The sequence below is a fragment of the Odocoileus virginianus genome, chromosome 30, assembly GCF_023699985.2.
Source record: "Odocoileus virginianus isolate 20LAN1187 ecotype Illinois chromosome 30, Ovbor_1.2, whole genome shotgun sequence".
Taxonomy (NCBI): Eukaryota; Metazoa; Chordata; class Mammalia; order Artiodactyla; family Cervidae; genus Odocoileus; species Odocoileus virginianus.
This window is the reverse complement of record NC_069703.1, coordinates 42,792,530-42,812,606: the sequence shown is the minus strand read 5'-3', so window position 1 is coordinate 42,812,606 and position 20,077 is coordinate 42,792,530. Positions and strand designations below refer to the sequence as shown.

General features: G+C 51.9%; 2 protein-coding genes across 12 annotated transcripts in view; one reads left to right on the top strand and one right to left on the bottom strand.

Annotated features, from left to right (window-relative positions):
- The first annotated feature begins 798 nt into the window (after positions 1 to 798).
- FNDC5 (fibronectin type III domain containing 5) lies at positions 799 to 11,044 on the top strand. Of its 5 annotated transcripts, none has more exons than XM_070459102.1 (8): positions 799 to 916; positions 2,766 to 3,057; positions 3,806 to 3,862; positions 4,626 to 4,741; positions 5,487 to 5,685; positions 6,239 to 6,328; positions 8,487 to 8,620; positions 9,509 to 11,044. In XM_070459102.1, exons 2-8 carry the CDS (start codon positions 2,850 to 2,852, stop codon positions 9,545 to 9,547), a joined length of 843 nt encoding a protein of 280 aa, XP_070315203.1. In that variant the 5' UTR covers positions 799 to 916; positions 2,766 to 2,849; the 3' UTR covers positions 9,548 to 11,044. The 5 variants fall into 5 exon arrangements, with proteins under 5 accessions (XP_070315203.1, XP_070315202.1, XP_070315205.1 ...); XM_070459101.1 differs by lacking the exon at positions 799 to 916 and adding an exon at positions 1,035 to 1,136; XM_070459105.1 differs by lacking the exon at positions 799 to 916 and having other exon boundaries at positions 2,454 to 3,057.
- Positions 11,045 to 14,335: 3,291 nt separating this feature from the next.
- S100PBP (S100P binding protein) overlaps positions 14,336 to 20,077 on the bottom strand; it is a 35,735-nt gene continuing 29,993 nt past the window's right edge. For all 7 annotated transcript variants that reach the window (XM_070459099.1, XM_020896059.2, XM_020896061.2 and 4 more), the window contains 2 exons: positions 18,981 to 19,068; positions 14,336 to 16,977 (listed from right to left, as the gene is read on the bottom strand). In XM_070459099.1, coding sequence (XP_070315200.1) covers positions 16,836 to 16,977; positions 18,981 to 19,068 — 230 coding nt within the window. In that variant the 3' untranslated portion in view covers positions 14,336 to 16,835. The remainder of the gene's footprint in view (positions 16,978 to 18,980; positions 19,069 to 20,077) is intronic.

Genomic DNA, 20,077 nt, shown 5'->3' with positions numbered 1-20,077 from the left:
AATGCTTACCTGCAACCTGGGTTAGGCGCTGGGACACTGAAGAACTCTGGACACTCAGGAAGATCCCCAAGTGCTTGTGACCTCAGCAGGTGTGCCAATGTGTAAGTGACCAGTCAGCTCCCCAGGAGGTGTCTGTGGAGTCCTCCAAATGGAGCTCTGTGCAATTTTGGGGGACAGAGGTACACCCCTCTCCCCCTCCCATCCACATCCCCATTCATGCATTCATTCATTCTTCCATTGCTGTATTTCCAGAATGAGCCTGGGACATAAGTCTCAATAAATAAATGTTAGAAAAACAAGTTTTTACATGCAACACACCCTTATTGATTGTCTACTGCTCTTAGCCTGTGCTAAGAGATAGTGTACGGATGGTGCACATAAAGGAACTGGTCCTGACAGCTCTCTCCCGAGATCCCCCAGGGAGCCTCTAAATCCTCCCAGCTCTTCCCACCCCAGACCTAGCTTACACTCGTTGCCACGCTCCAGGCATCAGGACTTTCCCCAGAAGTGAAGTAATGCCCAAGCACCCCACGCATCATGGAACCCGGGAAGGCAGCACGCCCACAGCCACAATTCTTCAAATCCTGTCTTTCATGCCCGGTCCATCCTCCAGCCACGCTTGCCCATCGTCTCAAACCCTCAAACACAGCCACCTCCCCGCCTCCCAAGGCCCTACATCTACCTGGGGTTATACCAGACGCGGCCAGCAGGTGGCGCTGAGACTCCCCTTTCCCCTTCGCTGGACTGGACTCCAGACCCCACCGGGACCCTGTCCCTCCCTCCTCTTGTCCCCAGCAGGGACAGGCGTGGACTCGGTGACCTCTAACTGACCCCCCTCCTTCCTGCTGGCTCCTGCGATGAGGCCTGAGGAGACTCCAGTTGCTCCTGCAGGCTCCGGGTTGTCTTTTCCCGCCTGGTGGGTGAGGAGGGTCGCTAAGGGGCCCAGCTGCAGCTGGTGGGGCGGGGCTGGGCGGGGCTGGGCTGAAGGCAGCTGCCGGGGAGAGAGAGAGAAAGAAGGAAGGAGAGGAAAAGAGAGAGAGAGAAGAGGGAAAGGACTGGAAGGGCGAGGCGCTCTGGTTCCCTGGCTCCTATCCCAAACAGGTGGAGGTCCCAGCTGAGGCTCACCCCAGGATAAGGTATGTCCCGAGGAAACAGAGGGGCGGGGGTACTGAGGGGCTAGTGCTCAGCCAGAACCCCCGAGCCCCCTCCCATCTCACCCCTTCCAAGGTGACCAAACAGACTTGGGGGCAGTACTGGTAGTTGTGGGGTGGGCATTGGGAGATGAGGGCTCTATTGCCGCTCTGGACTTGCTCTGTGAATCTGCACCAAGCTCTTCTCGTCTCTGAACCTCAGGTTCTTAATCTAAAATGGAGACAGAGGCAGGGGGCATCTTGAATGTGTTGTGGGATAACTTTGCAAGGTGTCCCCTTTTCAAAAAGAATTAGGTCTTCCAGGGGCTTCTGAAGACCAGAAGGTTTTTAAGACCCAACGGGATGCCCACTCATGGTGGGATTTCAAACAATGGGGGAGGGGGCTCATTGAGAGAGAAGGGGGGTCCCTCCCTGTCGGGGGCCCTAAGGCCCTGCTCTGTTCTTGGCTTCTCAACCTTCTTTCTCTGACTGGGACTCAGGGTGAAGAGAGACACAGAGTGGGGGGTGGGGGGCTTCCCCAGGAGTCTGGTGCTCCAGAGATGCTCTCATCATTAGGGAGAGGGTGGTGGGTGCAGCGTGAGGGTGTGTCTCTGCCACTCCAAGATCAGAAGAGTGGATGAGACCGAAGGATGTGTGGGCCGAGGCAGGGACAGTGGTAGGCATACGGATGTCCCCAGGGTGATGACGGAGAAGTACTCAAGCCCTTTCTGAACTGTGGCTGTATTTTATAGAGTCATTAGCTCATTCACTGCATTCAGCCGCGGCCTGAAGGGCGGGGGTAGGGGGATCGCTGAAACAACTCACTCATGCCTGCTCTTGAGAAGAGATTGTTCCAGATTGTTCTCTTGCTGGGGAGAAGCTGGCTCTAGGCTCTCAGGGATCCCAAGCAGGGAGACAGCCCAGTTAGGCACAGGATGGGGAGTCAGATGGGCCTGTGTTCCCATCCTGGCTCTGCTGTGGGTCCTTGGGCGAATCCAAGCTGCCGGCTTCTTCGGTGCAAAATGTGGACAGCAGAGCGGGCCCTGACAGGGTGGCAGTGAGGTGAAGCGAATAAAGGCCCCCGAGTGCATCTGGCACATCGGAGATGCTCACTGTGGAGAGAAAAGCAGAGGTCCGAGAAGGGGAGGGACTGGCCTGGGGTCTCAGGGCCAGGCCCTCACCCTCTCTCTCCTCGGCCCCAGGGTAAACACCGAGCACCCTAGCACCTACTGAGCACTCTATAGACTCACCCCCATCCCTACTGGGACTGCTCCCCGCGGCTCCCTCCTGCCCCGGTCAGCAAAGCCTTGGGCCCGGGGCAGGGGCGGGGTGAGGCTGGGGACCCCCAGGCGAAGGGGCACAGAGGAGAGTCTCCGTGGCATTCGCCCTCCCTCTCACCCCGGGAAAGGGCAGCGGTGGCGGCCGGGTCAGGGCTGCGCGGCGGGCACAGGCGCTGCGAGGCCGGGGCTCACTCAGCACGGCGGGGCGCCAAGAGCCCGGCTCGGGTTCGGGCACAGGCGAGAGGGTGGGAGCGCCAGCGGGCGCAGCCCCGAGGGCCGGGTCGCGGGCCCTCGGGGTGGGGGCGGCTGGGGGCGCCCTCTGGCCCTCACCCCGCCCCCGCGCCTCTCCCCGCAGCGGGGGCGCCCCGCCCCCCCGGGCGCCCGACGTGGACGCGGTCGCAGCCGCCGCCGTGCGGGAGTCGCTGTCCGCGGAGCCGACATGCAGGCGGCGCGGGGCGGCGCGGGGCGGCCGGGCCGGGCGGGCCGCGGGCCGGAGCGCCAGCGCGGGCGGCCGCCGGGCGCCGAAGCCGCGTCCCCCTGCGCCGCCCCGGGCCGGCCGGCCGGAGCCGCCGCCATGCACCGTGGGCCGCCCCGCGCCGCGCTCCGCCTGTGGCTGGGCTGCGTCTGCCTCGCGCTGGTGCAGGCGGGTAAGGGGGCCCCGGGCGGGGGCGCGGGTGGGCGTCCTCCGGTCCCTTCCCTGCTCCCTGGGGACCCCGTCTCTGGCCCGCTCACTGCTCCCCCTTCGCCCCACCTCCAGCCCCTTTCCTGCCTTCTTGACTGCCCCCCTCCCCCGCCCCGACCTCCAGCTCTCAAACCACTTCCCGCCACCTCTGGCCCTAGGATCTAGGGTCTTGGGATCCCCAGCCCCCTCCTCCGTTGCCCTGACCCCAGGCCTTTCCTTCAGGAGCCCCGGCTCCTTTCTCTGGCCCAGGGAGCAGCTGAGGACACTGTCCCCGAACCTAAGGCCTCTCTCCCTGTCCCCAGAGCCTTGCAGGCTAACTCTGCAGGTCGGAGCAGCCTGGGTCCTGCGGGGGAGAGGGGGAGAGGATTGGCACCCGGGGGCACTGGGAGGGGGGGGTGGACCCCAAGCCCGGAGGCGACTGCCCCCTGGGGCCTGGCCTCCTGGGCACCCTGCCTCTCCTGATGCCCTGGGCAAGTCCCGTCTGGCTGCTGCCGCTTTGCTAGTCTCCCTTCCTGCCCCTGGCCCTGGCCTAGTGCTGTCTCCCTGCTTCCGTCCTGTGTCTGCCTCCTGTCCCCCCTTGTCTCTTCTCCGGTGCACTGTCTGCTGCCCCTGTCTGTGTCCCTCTGTCTCTCTTGGACTCCACGTCTGGCTTTGTGTCCCCAGGCCCATGGGGCGAGGGGGACGGCTCAGGCTTAATCTTCTTCCCCTTTCAGCACCTGCCCCTGGGGGATACAGAAGCTTCAGTGACTCTGGCACCCCTCTCCTGGAAGGTTCTTGCTTCCTTGACCCCTACCCTCCCCCCACTCTGGTTTTCTCTGGTCCCCTTTGTTCTGTCCCAGCTTCCAGAAGGCCCTCCCCTGTTCCTTTGACTCTGCTGGAGGGGCCCTGCTCTCAGTGACCCCATCTTCCTCTGCTGCCTCCCCACCTGCCTCCTGGGGTTGGCAGGGTCTGGAGAAGGCCCTTCCCAGGGCTTCTCCTGCCTGGCCCTCCACAATCCTGGGGCTTCCTCTCTGGAGCCTCAGTCCCATCCCAGGGCTCGCCCAGCTAGACTCTTCTCGACCTCTGGGTCTTTCTCCTTCCCTCAAGGTCACTCGCTTGACAGTGCCATTTTGTAGCAAGAGCCCTGGACTGGGAGGCCTTCTGACCGCTTTCACCAGACTCACCTTCAGCTCCTGCAACCCCGGCCACCTATGTCTCCTCCATGCCTGTCCCCTACACCCGCCCCCCACCTCCCGCTGCCCCTCCATGAGCCCTGGCCCTGGCCCAGGCTCATCAATTTTAGCTGGACTCTAGTGGGGCCAGTTGTGGCCAGCATGGGCCCCTGCCCTGGATCCAAGGAGCCTGGGGCTCCCCAGGCCTGGCTCTTCAACCCCTAAGAAACTGAGACCACCCCCGGGGGCCAGTCCCACCGGAGGCCTGGATTTCTTCCTTGTCACCACATAGCCACCTCAGGTTCCCCTTTCTTACTTATGAGATGGTGGATCTGCGCCTCACAGCGGGGGTGCTCAGACTCAGGTGCCTCCCCACCCCCAGACAGCCCCTCGGCCCCAGTGAACGTCACCGTCAGGCACCTCAAGGCCAACTCTGCGGTGGTAAGCTGGGACGTCTTGGAGGACGAGGTTGTCATTGGATTTGCCATCTCTCAGCAGGTAACCCTCAAGGGTCCCTGGGAGGGAAGAACACATCCAGATACAAGTGATGGGTGGGAGAGGAGGGAAGCAGAAAGACAGAGGAATGAGGAGCAAGAGAGATGGACAGAAAGCTGCATAGGCGGCTGGGAAAGGAGGCCCCAGGAGGGAAACCTATGGTTGGAACCTGGGAATTAAGGGCAGGATTTTGATCATAAACAGACATGAGTTTAGGACCTGGCTCCAGTCCATGGGGTCACAAAGAGTTGGACACGACTGAGCAACTAACACACCAGTTCTCTTGGGTTTCCCTCGTGGCTAAGTGGTAAAGAATCCACCTGCCAGTGCAGGAGACCCGGGTTCGACCCCTGGGTTGGGAAGAACCCCTGGAGAAGGAAATGGCAACCCACTCCAGTATTCTTGTCTGGAAAATCCCATGGACAGAGGAACCTGGTGGGCCACAGTCCATGAGGTCGCAAAGAGTCAGACATGATTTAGTGATTAAACAAAACAACCACCACCACCAGTTCTCTCAAGATATATGTGCTTGGACAGCTTCTGAAACCTCTCTGAGCCTATCTCCTGGCCTGCAAAATGGAGAGGTGGATACCTACCTGCAGAGGTGATGGGATGCTTGAGTCAGATTGTGGCTGTGGGGGGTTTAGCACTGTAGCCAGGGTGAGGCCTCATCACTGCTGGAGAGGTGGGCAGATGTGGCGTGGGGGCCCTGGCACTGAAACCCAGGGCCTGGCTTTGCTCTCGGCAGAAGAAGGATGTGCGGATGCTGCGCTTCATCCAGGAGGTGAACACCACCACCCGCTCGTGCGCGCTCTGGGACCTGGAGGAGGACACGGAGTACATTGTGCACGTGCAGGCCATATCCATCCAGGGTCAGAGTCCGGCCAGTGAGCCCGTGCTCTTCAAGACGCCGCGCGAGGCTGAGAAGATGGCCTCCAAGAACAAAGGCAGGCCCGGGCCACCGTCAGCAAGGGATAGGGTGTAGGGAGGGGTGGTACGGGCTGGAGCAGTGCATGGCTGACAGAAAGCACGAAACCCGCCTCCCCTCCCTCTCCGGGGGCCCTGCCACCTAGTCAGGCAGCCCCTGAGAGAGGGAGGTCCACTCTGGTCCCCCAAACAATGGGACTCAAACTCACAGCTTTAAGTCCAGTCACTGCCACCTAAGTAGTCATCAGTATGTTCTCGAATCTCTTTTTGAGCACAGGTAGAAATAAGCCCTGATGCTGGGAAAGATTGAGGGCAGGAAGAGAAGGGGATGACAGAGGATGAGATGGTTGGATGGCATCACTACCTCAATGGACCTGGGTTTGGGTGGACTCCAGGAGTTGGTGATGGACAGGGAGGCCTGGCATGCTGTGGTTCATGGGGTTGCAAAGAGTCGGACACAACTAAACAACTGAATTGAACTGAGAAATAAGCAGTTAATATTGGGGCTTGGCCCCTGACGGGTGGCCATTGGAGAGGCAGGGAGCCCCAGACCTAGCGTCTCTCTCCGCACAGATGAGGTGACCATGAAGGAGATGGGGAGGAACCAACAGCTGCGGACGGGCGAGGTGCTGATCATCGTCGTGGTCCTGTTCATGTGGGCCGGTGAGTCCGGCCCCGAGCTCCCCTTCACTTCACCTGGGCTGGAGGCGGGGGCGGGGGGGTGGGGGGGCGGAAATGGGGGACCCTGACCAGACCCTTTTCTCATGGAAATGAAGGGCAAGGGGCTTGGAGACAGTGAGAGAGGAGGATTTAAGAACCTAAGTTCTGCTCTGGAGGGCCAGATCTGACCCCTTCTCTCACCCCTCACCTCAAAAAAATAGCAATTCAGTAGCTACCTGGGTGGGGTTGGCCAAAAGGTTCATTTGGGTTTTTTCCATGACGTCATATGGAAACCCAAATGAACCTTTTGGCCAACCCAGTAGGATTCTGTGAGTGCTTGCCCTTCCCCGCCCTCACGAGCAGCCTCTCGGTCCTCTTCTGGGTGGCTGTGCCTCTCGGTCTGAGCAGCTTCAGGTCCGAGCAGCTCAGGCTTGGGCCACCCTCTTATCCCACTCATTTGTCTAGACGCGGCTCCGAGACCGCCTGCATGAAGCCTCCCAATCCGTGCATTAGACTATTTCTCCTGCCGCTGTGCTCCCATGCCGCACTGTGCTCCTCTCTGAATGTAGCTCTTCCTAGCTAAGTTAGTTGGGCTCCTCTCTCTCTCTTTTCCCACTTGTCTGTGAGCTCCCTGAGGATAGAGACCACGGTCTGTGTACTCAACCCAACCAGAATTTACTGAACAGCCACTCCATTCCAGAGAGAAGTGCTACAGTTGGGACTATGAAGAGTCAGGTGCTTGTAAGGCTCTCAGCCTGGGAGACGCCAGGCCCGTATTTAACTATAATTCGACATGATGAGTGCTATCAGAGTACCATGCATGGGAGCAGAGGACAGGGACTTCATTCTGGGGCTTGGAGTAGAAATCAAGAAAAACCCAGAGAGGAGGTAAATGGGGATTGTGTTTTGAAGGATGAGTAGGAGTTCACCAAGCAGTCAAATAAGGAAAGGTATTCTGGGCATGGTGTGTGCAAGAAACGAATTAAGCTCAGTCTGGCTCAGCGCAACTGTGACCCTAGAGAGAAGGTAGAGAGTGAGGAGGGAAGGATGGTGAGGATGTCAAGTGGACTGAAGTCCTTTTGAAGGAATTAAACACCATTTCAAAGTTATATTAACATCCATGGTTGAGAGGGCATCCATGGTTGTTGAGGCATATGGGGAAATATGTTCTATAGGTGCAAAGAAAAGCAGACACATGAAAGAGAAAGGAAAAACAAAGGACTGTACAAAAGGGGAGGTTTGCTTATGTGGCATGTTATTAGACTTGGCACAGATAGTATTCATATAATCGTAACAATATAAAATAGTGAATTAACCCCAAATTGTGGTGTAATTCTACTAGAATGATGGGGAAAGAAGTAGAGGGGGTTGTTGGGCTCTGTCTCCCATGGAGGGGACATCAACAGATAACCTCTAAAACAGATCAAGAAGTAGCACTCTAGGCGTTCCCTGGTGGCCTAGTGGTTAGGATTCTGGGCTTTCACTGCTGTGACCTGGGTTCAGTCCCTGGTCAGGGAACTAAGATCCCGCAAGCCATGCAGTGTGGCCACAAGAGAAAAAGAAAAAGCACTGTAAATCAAGTATAGAGGTGAAAATGGGGAAGGCCCTATGAGAGTTGGAGGTGGTTGCCTTAATATTACACTTAATGGCCTTTGAAAAAAATCAAAAAATATTAGTTGGACAGCATTAAACATTGAGGAGAGTGCAGGCCCTGGAGTGCACACCCCAGCTGCACCCTGTGATGGTGAGTGGGTTATCTGAGCTCTGCCTCGGGTCCTCCTTGGTAACCTGGGGAGGGTAATAACTGGTGCCCCCCGAGAGCTGTGAGGGCTCAGCGAGGTGGACTGTCAGGCCCTGGCACGTGCTTGATGGATGCTCTCGTTGCTCTTTGCTCTAAAGGAAAGGGGAGCCCTCTGAGGTTTAGGAAAGGGGGAGGAGGAGACAGGGTCAGAAGGGTGTTGTGGGAAGGCCGGTGAGGTGCAGGGCTTTCAGGGCTAGGGACAGGTGGACATGGGAACCAGAGGCAGCCTCCTGCATCGGAGCAGCTGAGAGGCCACCTGGAACCTAGACCCGCAGGAGCTCAGTCGGGTCTAACCGGAAAGAAGCGGAGGGGCGGGGACTGGGGCTCTGGCCTCTGACTCCTCCCCCTCGTCCCCTGCAGGCGTCATCGCCCTCTTCTGCCGCCAGTATGACATCATCAAGGACAACGAACCTAACAACAACAAGGAAAAAACCAAGAGTGCGTCAGAAACCAGCACACCAGAGCACCAAGGCGGGGGGCTTCTCCGTAGCAAGGTGAGGGTGAGATCTGAGCCCCGGGGCTGGCTCCCTGGTAGTCCCTGGGCTACCGAGGGGTCAGCTCGGGGCCTGGCGTGGCTGCCGCGGGACAGAGCCAAGCTTGGCTGCTGCCCGTGTGACACCGGGCATGCTGCAAATTGATTTTGGATCCTCTCCTTTTTCAGGGTGCCAGGGGCCAGGAGGGGTTTAACCAGAGGGCATCAAATGGGGGGGCAGAGTTCCTGGTTGATGCGGGATGATGAGAGTCGGGGTTCTGGGCTCCTTCTGCTCCTGCTCTGCTGTGTGACCTTGGCAGGTGCTTCACCTCTTTGTACCTTCGTTTCCTCTCCTGTGAAACAGATATGAAAACCCTGTCAGTGCTTGCTCTGGGCCCTCAGAAGGAAGACGTAGAGAATGGGAGAGAATCTCATGGTTCTGACGATGGTTGTCCAACACACATCTGGCCCTCTCCACATTTCCTCCCCTCTCCGTCTCTTTACACCCTCTGGCTTCCTGTCCTCTCTCTCGGCTTCTATCTGGCGCTTTCTTGAAGCCTCTTATTAACCCCCATCTCCAGAAGCACCCCAGCAATGTCAGTGGCTGAGGCTGTGCTCAAGAGGCAGATCTGCAGGAGGTGAGAGGACCGGCCGGCGGGGCGGCTCTGCTGGGGCCCAGGACCCTGTCCTGGCCATTCAGCCGAGCGAGGCCGGAGGCTGGGCGTGAGAAGGCAGAGAGACCAGGCATCCAGGTGGGACTCCCGCTTGCCTTCCACCTGAGACGAGAGCCTGGCTTTTAGGCTGCAGCCCTGCTGCTCCCTTCCTTCTGGTGTCTTCTCCCTGTTTCCAAACCTTGCAAGAACTCTGTTCAATTCAGCCCTGGCCGCTTCTCTCATTTTTTCCCTCCCAGTTTTCAAACAAGCCCTCAGTGAACATCATCGAAGCGTGACTGCCTGTCTGCAGGAAGAAGGATTTTATTTTTCTTCTCTGCCGGTCCCCGGGTCCATGGGCTCAGAGAGAGAGGGGACTGCCGAGGTCGGAGAGGGGGAGGCCCCGCTAGCTGCACAGTCTCCCTCTGCATTCCCATCCTGGTCTGGTGACGAAGGCTAAACTACAAACCCCAATTCTGCAAAAAAATAAAACAAGCCACCAAACTAAAAGGCCTGGCCCCATTCTGGAAAAGGCAAAGCTGCATGAGACACAGCCTTCTTTCTGCCTCCTCGCCTCTCCTGGACTGGCCTCCTCTCTGAGAAAATGCACAAAGCTCCTGGGAGCTGACACGCACCTGGACTGACAGAAGCTGTGTCTTTCAGGGAAGCTGTGGGGCTGCCTGCTGGGCAGAGTCCTGGCTGCCATCAAGCCTTCGCTGGATCCAGCCATCAAGGACTTGTTTGTGGTGCGATGCACAACTTTGCGAGTGTGTAAGATGTTTTCTGTTCTGTCTCTTTTGGAAAACACAATCGAAGGGCTTCACTCCAGAGGGCAGAGGGATTCCCTGACCGGTGGCCTGTATCCTGTACCTTCTTTGACCCTTGTTTTTGACTGTAAGGTCATCAGTCTGGGGTCTGAAGAAGACAGAATGGGAAAGAGACCTTTGAAGGTATGGGCTCCATTTCTTTAGAAAGAAAAATCTCTTGGAGTTGCAACAGTGCTGGCTTGCACAAGTGAAAAGATACGTCCACATGGGATACCCTGGGGGCTGCTCATCACCCCCTCTGGGTTGGACTCTGCCGGAAGGCAGGCCCAAGCCATTCACCATGGACAGTCAGCGGTCCCGGCCTCTGGGGTCTCCATGTCTTGCCATCTCATCCAGGGTTCTGCGAAAGCTCCCCAGGGTCCTCATGTCCTTCCCTAGAGCCTGAGTAGTGTGAGGTGACGGGTCCCTCCCTCCACTGCCTCTTTCTGGTTTAAAACACAAATGGTGCTTGCTAAGGGAGGGCAGAGCCTTCCCTGGGACTGACAAGTTTCGGCTGCAGAGTGCCTGCGTGGGAAGAGACGGACCTCTGCGTCTTCCGTCGGTGACTGAGGACGAGCGCATGGGAGACCGCGCCTGGCACAAGCCTGGCACACCATGGGCGCCCAGTGCATACCTGTTGAACTGAACGATAAGAGCAATGGCCCCCAAGCCAGAGAGCTGAAAGCCATTACCCAGTGACCGCCCCTTCCTTCCGGTCTACAAGAGCTCTCGTGGCTGGGGCAGCCGCCACTCTGCTTTGCCCAAGTGTGGAGCACGGAGGGAGGAGACACAGGGTAAAACGCAGATGTCGGCAACACTAAGGGCTTCCTCATGGGAGGGCATGAGGCTCCACTCATTGTCTTGTGACTTCCATCCCTGCTGAATGGGGCTGCAAGGCCAAGGCTCCTTAGGGCAGAGGTCCTTACCTCTGATCCAGTTAGAGCAATAACCACTTTTTAAATGTAAAATAAAAAGACAAATGAAAAGGCACATCCTCGTCTTCTGGTAAATGCCCAAATGTTGCCCTCTTTTTCTGGCAGTTGGCAGCAAGTCAGGATGTGTGGAGGAGGGAGGCAGTTCTCTCTCCGTTTTGGCCTGCAGCTTCTTTAGGGACAAGCCTGCCAGCCAAGCTGGAGTTGGAAGGGAAATCTCGGAACAGATGGGGGTGCACGTGTAGGAGGAGAAAATAGCTGCTCTATCCTATGACTGAGCCCCTCCTCCCCCCAACCCCAAACCGAGGTTGGGCTGCCTGCCTCATCACATAGGTATGCAGGCTGGAGCTCAGTTTTTAAAACAAAGGGTTTTCCCCTCTGGATGGGGTTGGTGCTTTCCCTGGCCAAAGGAATGCACACCGCCCTGGTTCTCCCAGCGTGAGGGGGAAGTCAGGAAGAACTGCAGGAGCTGCTGGCTGCTGCCGCTCAGAATTCACAGCATGCTGTTCAGGCTGTTAAAGGAACATCATTCAGATCCTGCAGCAGGCTGGAAGGTAATGATGCCATTAACCAATGAGCAGACCAGTAAATGGGGCACCTTAAACATTTCCGTCCAGAGTGGGGAGGAGCTTAGAAGACAATAGGTGAGTGGGGCTTACAGCAGGCTATTCTGGAAGGTTTTGAGAGCAGAGGGAAACAGGTCTTGGAGTCTGGGTAAGAAAGTGGGAAATTGATTAGCACACAGAACTCCAAGCCAGATCTCAGAGGTACTTCCCAGGCCCTCTGTGCCTGTCCAGTGCCAGAGGATGGAGAAGCTCCAGGTTGGCATCTGGTATAGATGGCTGTCCACAGGGTCCTGGGAGCGCCACTTGCGGTCTTCACCTTGTCAGTGCCTGAAGCACATTATCTTCAGGCTTGAGGGGAGTGGAGCGAACCACACTTCTAACTAAACTCCATTCCCTGTAATCATCTCCCTAACCTCCCAACTTCCCCAACAAATGAGCTCGTCTCCAATTAACTGGAGTTGCACAGTGGAACCCAACAGCTGTGACTTGGGCTGTTTCCATTCTTCAGCCCTCACTTGGATCTACAAATCCCCCACAGCTTGGGAAGAGCCCAGGCAAGTCGCCTGAGACTGAGACCCCCGCCTACAAGACCACAACAGGCCTGTGGGAGGATCCCTGGACTGAGGCAGGAGACCTTCAGGCCAGTTACTTCTCTGAGGGGCCCCTGGTCTCCTCTGTCTAAAGGGTAAGAACAGAGGATTCCCAGACCCCACCCTCGCCAGAGTAGGAGCCAAAGGGCTTCCCTCTGAGAACAGCAGGGAGACCCCAGGGTCTGAGGAGAGGAAGGAGGACTGGTGAATTTCCATGGGGCAGGAGTCTTTCCTCTCTCCAGTCCAGTCCCCTCAACCCCAGTGCGGGCCTCCTCTGGCAAAGACCCTGATGCTGGGAAAGATTTGAGGCAAAAGGAAAAGGGGGCCGCAGAGGATTAGATGGTTGGATATCATCACCAACTCAAAGGACATGAATTTGACCTAACTCTGGGAGATAGTGGAGGACAGAGGAACCTGGTGTGCTGCAGTCGGTGGGGTTGCAGAGTCGGACATGACTTAGCAACTGAACAACAGCTCCTCTCAAATCCACTTTAGAGACGTCTAGTTCAGGCCTTTACAGAAATATGTAGTATCTCACCCCTCTAGTCATGTGATCTTTCAGACCTCTAGTTTCTCATCCTCTTTAAACCTATTTGACAGATTTTGGATTTTGCTTTTAAAAAGTGGCCTCCAAGAACAAAATGCTTCTGTAAACAGGACAACCCTCACCCCCAAGCTCCATGGGTACAATTTGCCCAAACCCTCGTTATTTGAAGATCTTTGTATACAAATAATTCCTTAATGATTCAGCATTTCAGGACTAGATGGCTTTAAAGATTGTCCAAACGATGACATTCCACTGCTTCCCAACAGGTGCTCGGAGGGTCAGATTTTCTGTCTGTGGCATGTTCCAGTTGTCACAGGGTGAGGACGGGGGTGGGGGGGGGCGGGGGGGAGAAGATTGACAAGGCGGGAGCTTTTAGTTAAGGAATTCCACTGTTAGCCAGCTGATACTTCCTGTGACAAGTGGACATTTTTTTCCTGACAGGTGCTCTGGCCTACAAAGCAGGCATACCCTAGAATCAGCTTAGGAATAATTGCCTTCTCTTAGAAAAGCGGGACAGCACTAAGAAAAGCAGGGAGCTCTGCTTTCTAGTTTTAGATGGTTGGGATTTTTTCTTTCTGTACAAGCTCACAAGAGGCTGGTTAGAAAATGAGCTTTTAGAGCAGGTCCACTTCTCCTCCTCCTCACTTCTCCACAACATAAAACAAACTGAGGGTAAGGGACATCACCAGCCCGGAGAACCCCGCCTGGTCTCTGAAACCTTTGATGCCGACAGTAACACACTGTTTAAAAGGAAATAAGCAGTTACTGGACAAAGGAACACCTACGCCTGCAAGGACAAAATGGGTATGTGTATATACGCGAGTCAAGAGACCCTTGGGTTCAGACAAGACTATCAAATAGCTGAGTATTTAGCAAATTAATATTAAGCCTTTCGCCTGCACTATAGAATACATATTAGACAAAACTTACAGCACAGCTGGACAGAGACCCTGTCCAAACATATTGCTCCTTATTTCCTCAGCACAAGCTGAGACGGTCAAAGCACTGGCAGATGCAGGTGACAAGCTCTTACTGCCTTCCCTTTCATCTTTGCTCCTGAGGTGAGTCTAAGAAGCTTAGGTTCACAAAAGGGATCTAAGCAAGAAACGCTGTGTCTCCCGCATCTACCCACACTTATCTGACCTTCACCCCAGGTTCTAGGAGCAATTTCTGGAGAGGCTGGGTTAAGAACAACCATCAGTTCTGGTTTTTCACATCCCTTTCAAAGGAAGAATGCCCCAGTAGCTCGGCTTCTTCCTGTCAATGCTGGCACTGAGGGCAGAGAGCCACAGGGGGCAGCTGTCCAGCCACAGGAAGGAATTCGCCGCAAGGCCTGTGTGACGGGGCTGAGTCCTCCCCACCTCTGCAAAAACAGGAGCATAGGGATATTTTGGGCTCTCTGTCAGGCTCCTGACGTGCACTATATGTAGCTGCAGATCCCAATCAATCTCAGCATTTCTTAACTGTTGGAACGCCTTTCTCAACACTGTAATTTACCCTCAGAAGAATTGGGAGCACACACCCTCGCCTCCCCAATGCCACGTTCTACTAACTGCCGCCCCCTCCCACACCCCACCAAGCTACCTATGTAGAGAAGGAAGGAACCCTCCTCCAGAGGCCGCAAGAGAAGGCCATAGTACATAAGCCACTGACAAGAACTTTTATTTATTTTTAATGACATTAAACACAACTGCTACAAGGGGAAAAACATGATACACAGGAGGCACCAAACTTCAGTTTCATAATTGATCCTGACAACAACCAAAGTAAACTGGGGTCAAATTAGATGGAAAACTACAGGTTATTTCAGGCTCTTTTAGTTACAAGTAAACTATGTAAACAGCACAAGTCTACTCTGCAGTGTTAAGACCCCTGTGGTGAGAATGTCATCACAGATAAAGAAAGCTCGGTAGGCAGTTCAATGCACAGAGCCCTTACTCAAATAAAACAATACAGCAAGAATTCTACATGAAAATTAGACTTAAGAGGCCAACACCAAATATGAGATATGTAAGCACTTTTAAAAACAAATTCAAACTCCAGATTCTACCCACCACCATCTTTAAGGCGAACATGCCTGATAATGAGTTTTCTTTGGCTTTGTTTTTCTTCTTAAAGAATACCATGTTAACCGCTAGGGAACAGTTCTCTCCTCCCCCAGTCCAACAGATTTAATTAAGCTGCTAAAGCTTTGGAAAAACAGAATTATTTGAGCAAAGAGGAAATGTGATTGTCACATTTTCAAGATAACCCGTCACTCATTAGATTTGGCAAAGGCGATGCTCCCGTGACACGTCAGTCTTAAACCTTCCTGCACCAAGGAGGTAAGAGCATGAGACTTCAGACTTCTGCCCAAGCAAATGGCCATCCCTTTACTCCTTGGTGATCTGTGGGGAACAAGACAACTACAATGCTAGATATTCCAGCAATACTTAGTTCTAACTGTGCTATAGTTTCAAAGTTGGATGTTTGTCTGTCCCACTCCATCAAGCTGATTTACGCAAACTTGGAGAAGTGACTGACGTTGTAAATTCCAACTGAAATAACAGATTTTGACTCTTGCCTTTGAACAGAACTTCTCCTTTGCATTTTGGCCCCAGACTTTCAACCAAATTTCCAAGGAAAAGACTCCTTGACTGGACAGAAATGGTAAACACTTAGGGACATCCATCTAAATTTACTGGTAACAATGACCAAGTTTCTCCCAAGTCAGTTTCTAAAGCAGAGTAGGATGTTTATGTTAGGTTACTTGCAGACAAAGATGGGGCTGATGGAACAACAAAACCTGACAGGCAGTGAGCCCAGTATCACAGGCTGTGCTACAGCAACTAGGTACAACCTTCACTGAGAGTGAACAAGAGCACAAATGCCAGACTGTAAAATCTCCCAAGAGATGTCTAGAGCCATCTGTAAAGGAATAACAAACTCCAAAGACATCCATTAAGGTAGTTGCACAAAGCTCATCAACTTGGCTTAAGAGTACTAATCCTTAAGATCAGGTAATGCTTTGTGCACAGGCTTCATCAAAACTATTTTAAATCCACTTTAGTAGTTTTGTAAAACTGTACATCCTCTGACCAAGTGAGGAGGTGGTAACATCTGGATCAAAAGGCACCTCTTATTAACTAATAATGGAGACAAAGGACAGCTTCTCAAAAGTCTCTTCTACAGGATGGAGGCTAACTAACTCGCCAACTCATACTCAAAGCTGGGTTCAGCAGATGAGACTGAAGACCAACTCACACCTCTCAACAGCACTGCCTTCTGGCCTGTCCTGGAGTCAAGACTCTGGGCGGACAGCTCTTCAGTACCGAGTGCAGTGAGGCTGTCCTGAGGAGGCGTCTACGCCCACAAGGACACGGAACCCGCCAGCAGAGCCCTACGGCCGCTGGGGAAACGAGGGAGGGAGGGGATCCGTGCGGACGGACAGAGCAGGCAACCGGCCACTAGACCACAGTCAACAGGGCTGTCAGCCACCAGGCTTCTGCCAAGAGCTGAGATATGTAAGACTTGTAAACACTACTGTGCAAAATAAATTTAATGAAGAATGGAAAAAAAAAAAAAAAGCCAAAAAAATAAAGGCAGCTAGTAGGTACAAAAAGAAGATTTACACTTTTAATTTGTCCTTTCAACTACTTCAGATGTCCTGAATTACTAACTTTAAAATACTGACGGGTATTCAGAGATTCACATAAGAAAAGTAAGAAGGGTTGTTAAAAGTGACTTGTATCCATTTATAAGTCATCAGCAATAATTAAAACTGGTTTGCAGCCTGATAAAGAATCTCTTCCTTCAAGAGATTAAAGAATGATTTCTTTTGGGCACCAGAAGTAGACTTCACCTCTGCAGAGAGGTGGCTCTTTGCTTGAGCCGGGATGTTCTGACTTAATGCTGGCTTTCAGGAGGCAGCCACCTTTAATTTAAATTAAAAAATTAAAACTATGTAAACTCAACACTGCTTAAATGCATACACACACACAGAAACGAAGGACCCTATACAAAAAATTTCAAGTCAGCAATATGCATTTCCAAAAGGTGACAAGTTCTTTAAATACAAATATTGTGAAAAATAAAATTTGAAATCTACAAAGCATGGAACAGCAGAAGATGAGACGCTGCTTTGGACAGGACCCTGGATAGGGCCCTTCACTGCTGATGGGAGGAGACAAGTGGACCGTATGGGAAATCTGGTAGACGCTGGAACCGATGGTGGCTTCGCTTATTCTGGTCAACCCACTGGGTCAGACTGTATCTTTGCAGAGATTTCTGTCGGAACCGGGCGTAGTTTCTATCAGGAGAGGGGGAAAATAAAAAGAGAACAGATGAGGGTTTCAGCCGGAATGGCTATTTATACACAAAAAAAGGCCAAGATAACTATTTAAAGAATATTGTTATTTTACAAAATTGGATATTCATTTCATATTTTGATTCTCACAATTTTAGAAATTTTGTATTATTTTCCTGATATGAAAGTCATTCTGTAAGTGCTATTTCCCTCCAATTTCCAAAGACACCTAATTCCCATGTAAGTATTATGGTAATATGGTCCATATACATGAATATTCTAAGAAAAACTAGTGTGTAGCGTATAGTAATGTTTAGGTGGGAAAAAACCATTTCTTCCTCTGGAAACGTTCAGGACAGGATTTATATATTGCTTGCATCAGATCCGTACCTCCAACGGGACCTCGCTGTCTGACACAGCTCAAGGTTGCTCAGGACACAGCTGTTAAAATTAGAATAAAATTCCCAGAGAAGGTAAGGTATCACATGGGTATCACACTGCAAGTTAAGAGGCTGAACAGACTCAAAAGACTGAGAGCCTTCTTTAGTCGTGTACTGGGCTGGGGCTTGGAGCCCTCTGAGTTAATTTCATCCCCTTCTCAACTCAGCTGTTCCTAAAAGACACCTGGGAAGCGTTTTTTTTTTTTTTCCTTTTTCAAGATACAGATTCTTGGCCCCTCTCTCCACCTTTAGACTTAATAACTTAAGAGTCCCTTGAGTCAAGCCCTGGACATCTGTATTTTTAGGTATCTCCATAGGTAATTATGTGGAAGAGCCAAAGTTGAAAGTAATTTTAGTAGCACTTGGCATTTATCTAGCCCTATATGCAAATACCAGAGAAGGCAATGGCACCCCACTCCAGTGCTCTTGCCTGAAGAATCCCAGGGATGAGGGAGCCTGGTGGGCTGCCGTCTATGGGGCTGCACAGAATCGGACACGACTGAAATGATTTAGCAGCAGCAGCAGCATATGCAAATACTTGCTGAATTCTTTAAACATGTCACCTCATTTAATCCTAATGACAATCTTACCAGCAAAGTTACTCTAATTTAAACTCCTTGTACAGGTTTAGGAAACTGAGCCTCAGATAAAATAACTTCCCCAAGGTCATATAGTAGAGTAAGTACAAGAGCCTAGATTTGAATTCACATCTGACTGCAGAATTTAATAACTATTACACAACACTGCTGTTGTGAGCACTGCTGTCATTTTGGTTACTATAGAGGAAATGCCGAGTGTAAAGGCCCTGATGTGGGAGCACATCTGATATACTTGAAAAACAGGGAAGCCAGTGTGACCAGAGCAGAGTTGAGCAAGGTGAACAATAGAGGAAAGGACGTTGACGAGCTAACCAAGCCAGGTTAGACCATGCATATAGGCACTTGCAGGGGATCATGGAGATGGGAAGCCACTGGAAAATTCTGAACAAAGAGATTCTGACTTATGTTTATGGCTGACAATCTCTTTGGCTGCTCAAGTTACACTACACAGGCAAGGGCAGAAGTAGGAAGACCATTTACAAGACTTGCAACAATCCAAGTGAAAATGATTGAGAAATGGTCAAGTTCTGGATAATATTATACATAAGAGCTTATAGGATCTGCTGATGTACTGACTATGGAGTAAGGACTTACAGGTGACTCCAAGGTTTCTGAGTAATTGGATCAAGTAACTGAATAGAACTGTAAAACAACAATGCATCAAGAAGCCAAAAGATTTTAAGACTAGAAAGGCCCTTTGAGCTCAATTAGTCCAATATCTTATTTTACTGTTGAAAGGACCAGAGAAATGAAGTAATTTGACCACAATCATGTAGCTAGTTAAAAAATGCAAAGCTAGTATCAAAACCCAAGTTTCCTGAATTGTAGTCCAATTCTTACTCCATTATACTATATCACTTCTTTTCTATCTCTGCAGTTAAACAACAATTACAGCCCCAAAGCCCTACCACATTTCTCCTGCAGCGCAATTCTACCCTTTTCTCGCTTCTTCTAAATACCCACTCACCGCCTGGTGAGGTCTGAAGGATGCTGCCATTTCTGGTTGTGCATGTGATGAACTTGATCCATCAAGGCACACAGCTCCCCCAAGGTACCTGTGACACAGAGAGATCAGTGGTTAGGAAGCAGCTCAGTGAACTACCATGTCAGACTAGGTAAAAATATGTGCTTTCAGGAAAAGAGAAAATAGGCACTGGTTCTAAAACTATTTATGATTATCACAAGCACAAAAACCACAAGCCAGGGAGGAAACCTTGCTCTTGGATGATATGAAGATGATGAAGCAGCAATAATGACAGCCACCATTCATTCATTCAACATTTATCAGCTCCTATAATGTGTGAGAATCTTTACTGGGCCCTAGAATATGGTACAGAGGAGACACTGGACCTGTCCAATGATGTTTATACAGGAGACAAGCAATTCCAAAGCTGTGGTAAGTGTAGTGTCAGGAGGAATATGTGATGCTATGTGAGCACAAAGACTGCAGAATGGGGGTTTGAAAAAGTCCTGTCCAGGGGAAGTAAATTATAAGCAGGGATCTAAAGGATATATAGAAGTTAATGAGGTAAAGGGGTGGGAGGTAGGAGTGGCCAACAGAAATAGCTAAGATAAAGGCCCAGAGACACAAGACAGTGAAACACATTCAAGAAACAAGAGAAGTTGAGAACAGAAGGCAGGTGGGGGCTTTCTCCTTAACAAGAAAAATCACTGGAGGCAATTTCTCAAACACCTAGGATCCAGGCAAGGTCCTAGGCACTTTATATATTATCTTACTAATTCTGAAAAAATACCTTGAATGGAGATAGATTTTATTAACATCATTTTAGAGATGGGAAACTGTGGCTCAGGGAGATGAACCTGCCTTAAATGATTATTAAACTGGACTCAAAATTGGCTTCTGTTAGGTTCTATGCTTTTGTCACTTGATAATACTTATTCTGCACTTAAGGGCTTAGACTTAGGCTGAAGCTCACAAAAGCAAAATTTATGGTTAGAGAGAATAAAATAATTCCCCTAGACCAGTGGCTCTCAAATTTTAACACGCATCAAAATCAGCTGCAAATATAAAGCAGGTTGCTGGGCCCCAACCCTAGCTTCTGA

What these genes read in the sequence shown, in the direction of transcription:
- FNDC5 (XM_070459102.1), top strand. Translation starts at nt 2,850, where the DNA reads ATGCAGGCGGCGCGGGGCGGCGCGGGGCGGCCGGGCCGGGCGGGCCGC. An exon ending in TGGCACCCCTCTCCTGGAAG is followed by an intron (nt 3,863 to 4,625) that starts GTTCTTGCTTCC and finishes CCCCACCCCCAG; the next exon opens with ACAGCCCCTCGGCCCCAGTG. An exon ending in GGGGGCTTCTCCGTAGCAAG is followed by an intron (nt 8,621 to 9,508) that starts GTGAGGGTGAGA and finishes TTTCCCTCCCAG; the next exon opens with TTTTCAAACAAGCCCTCAGT.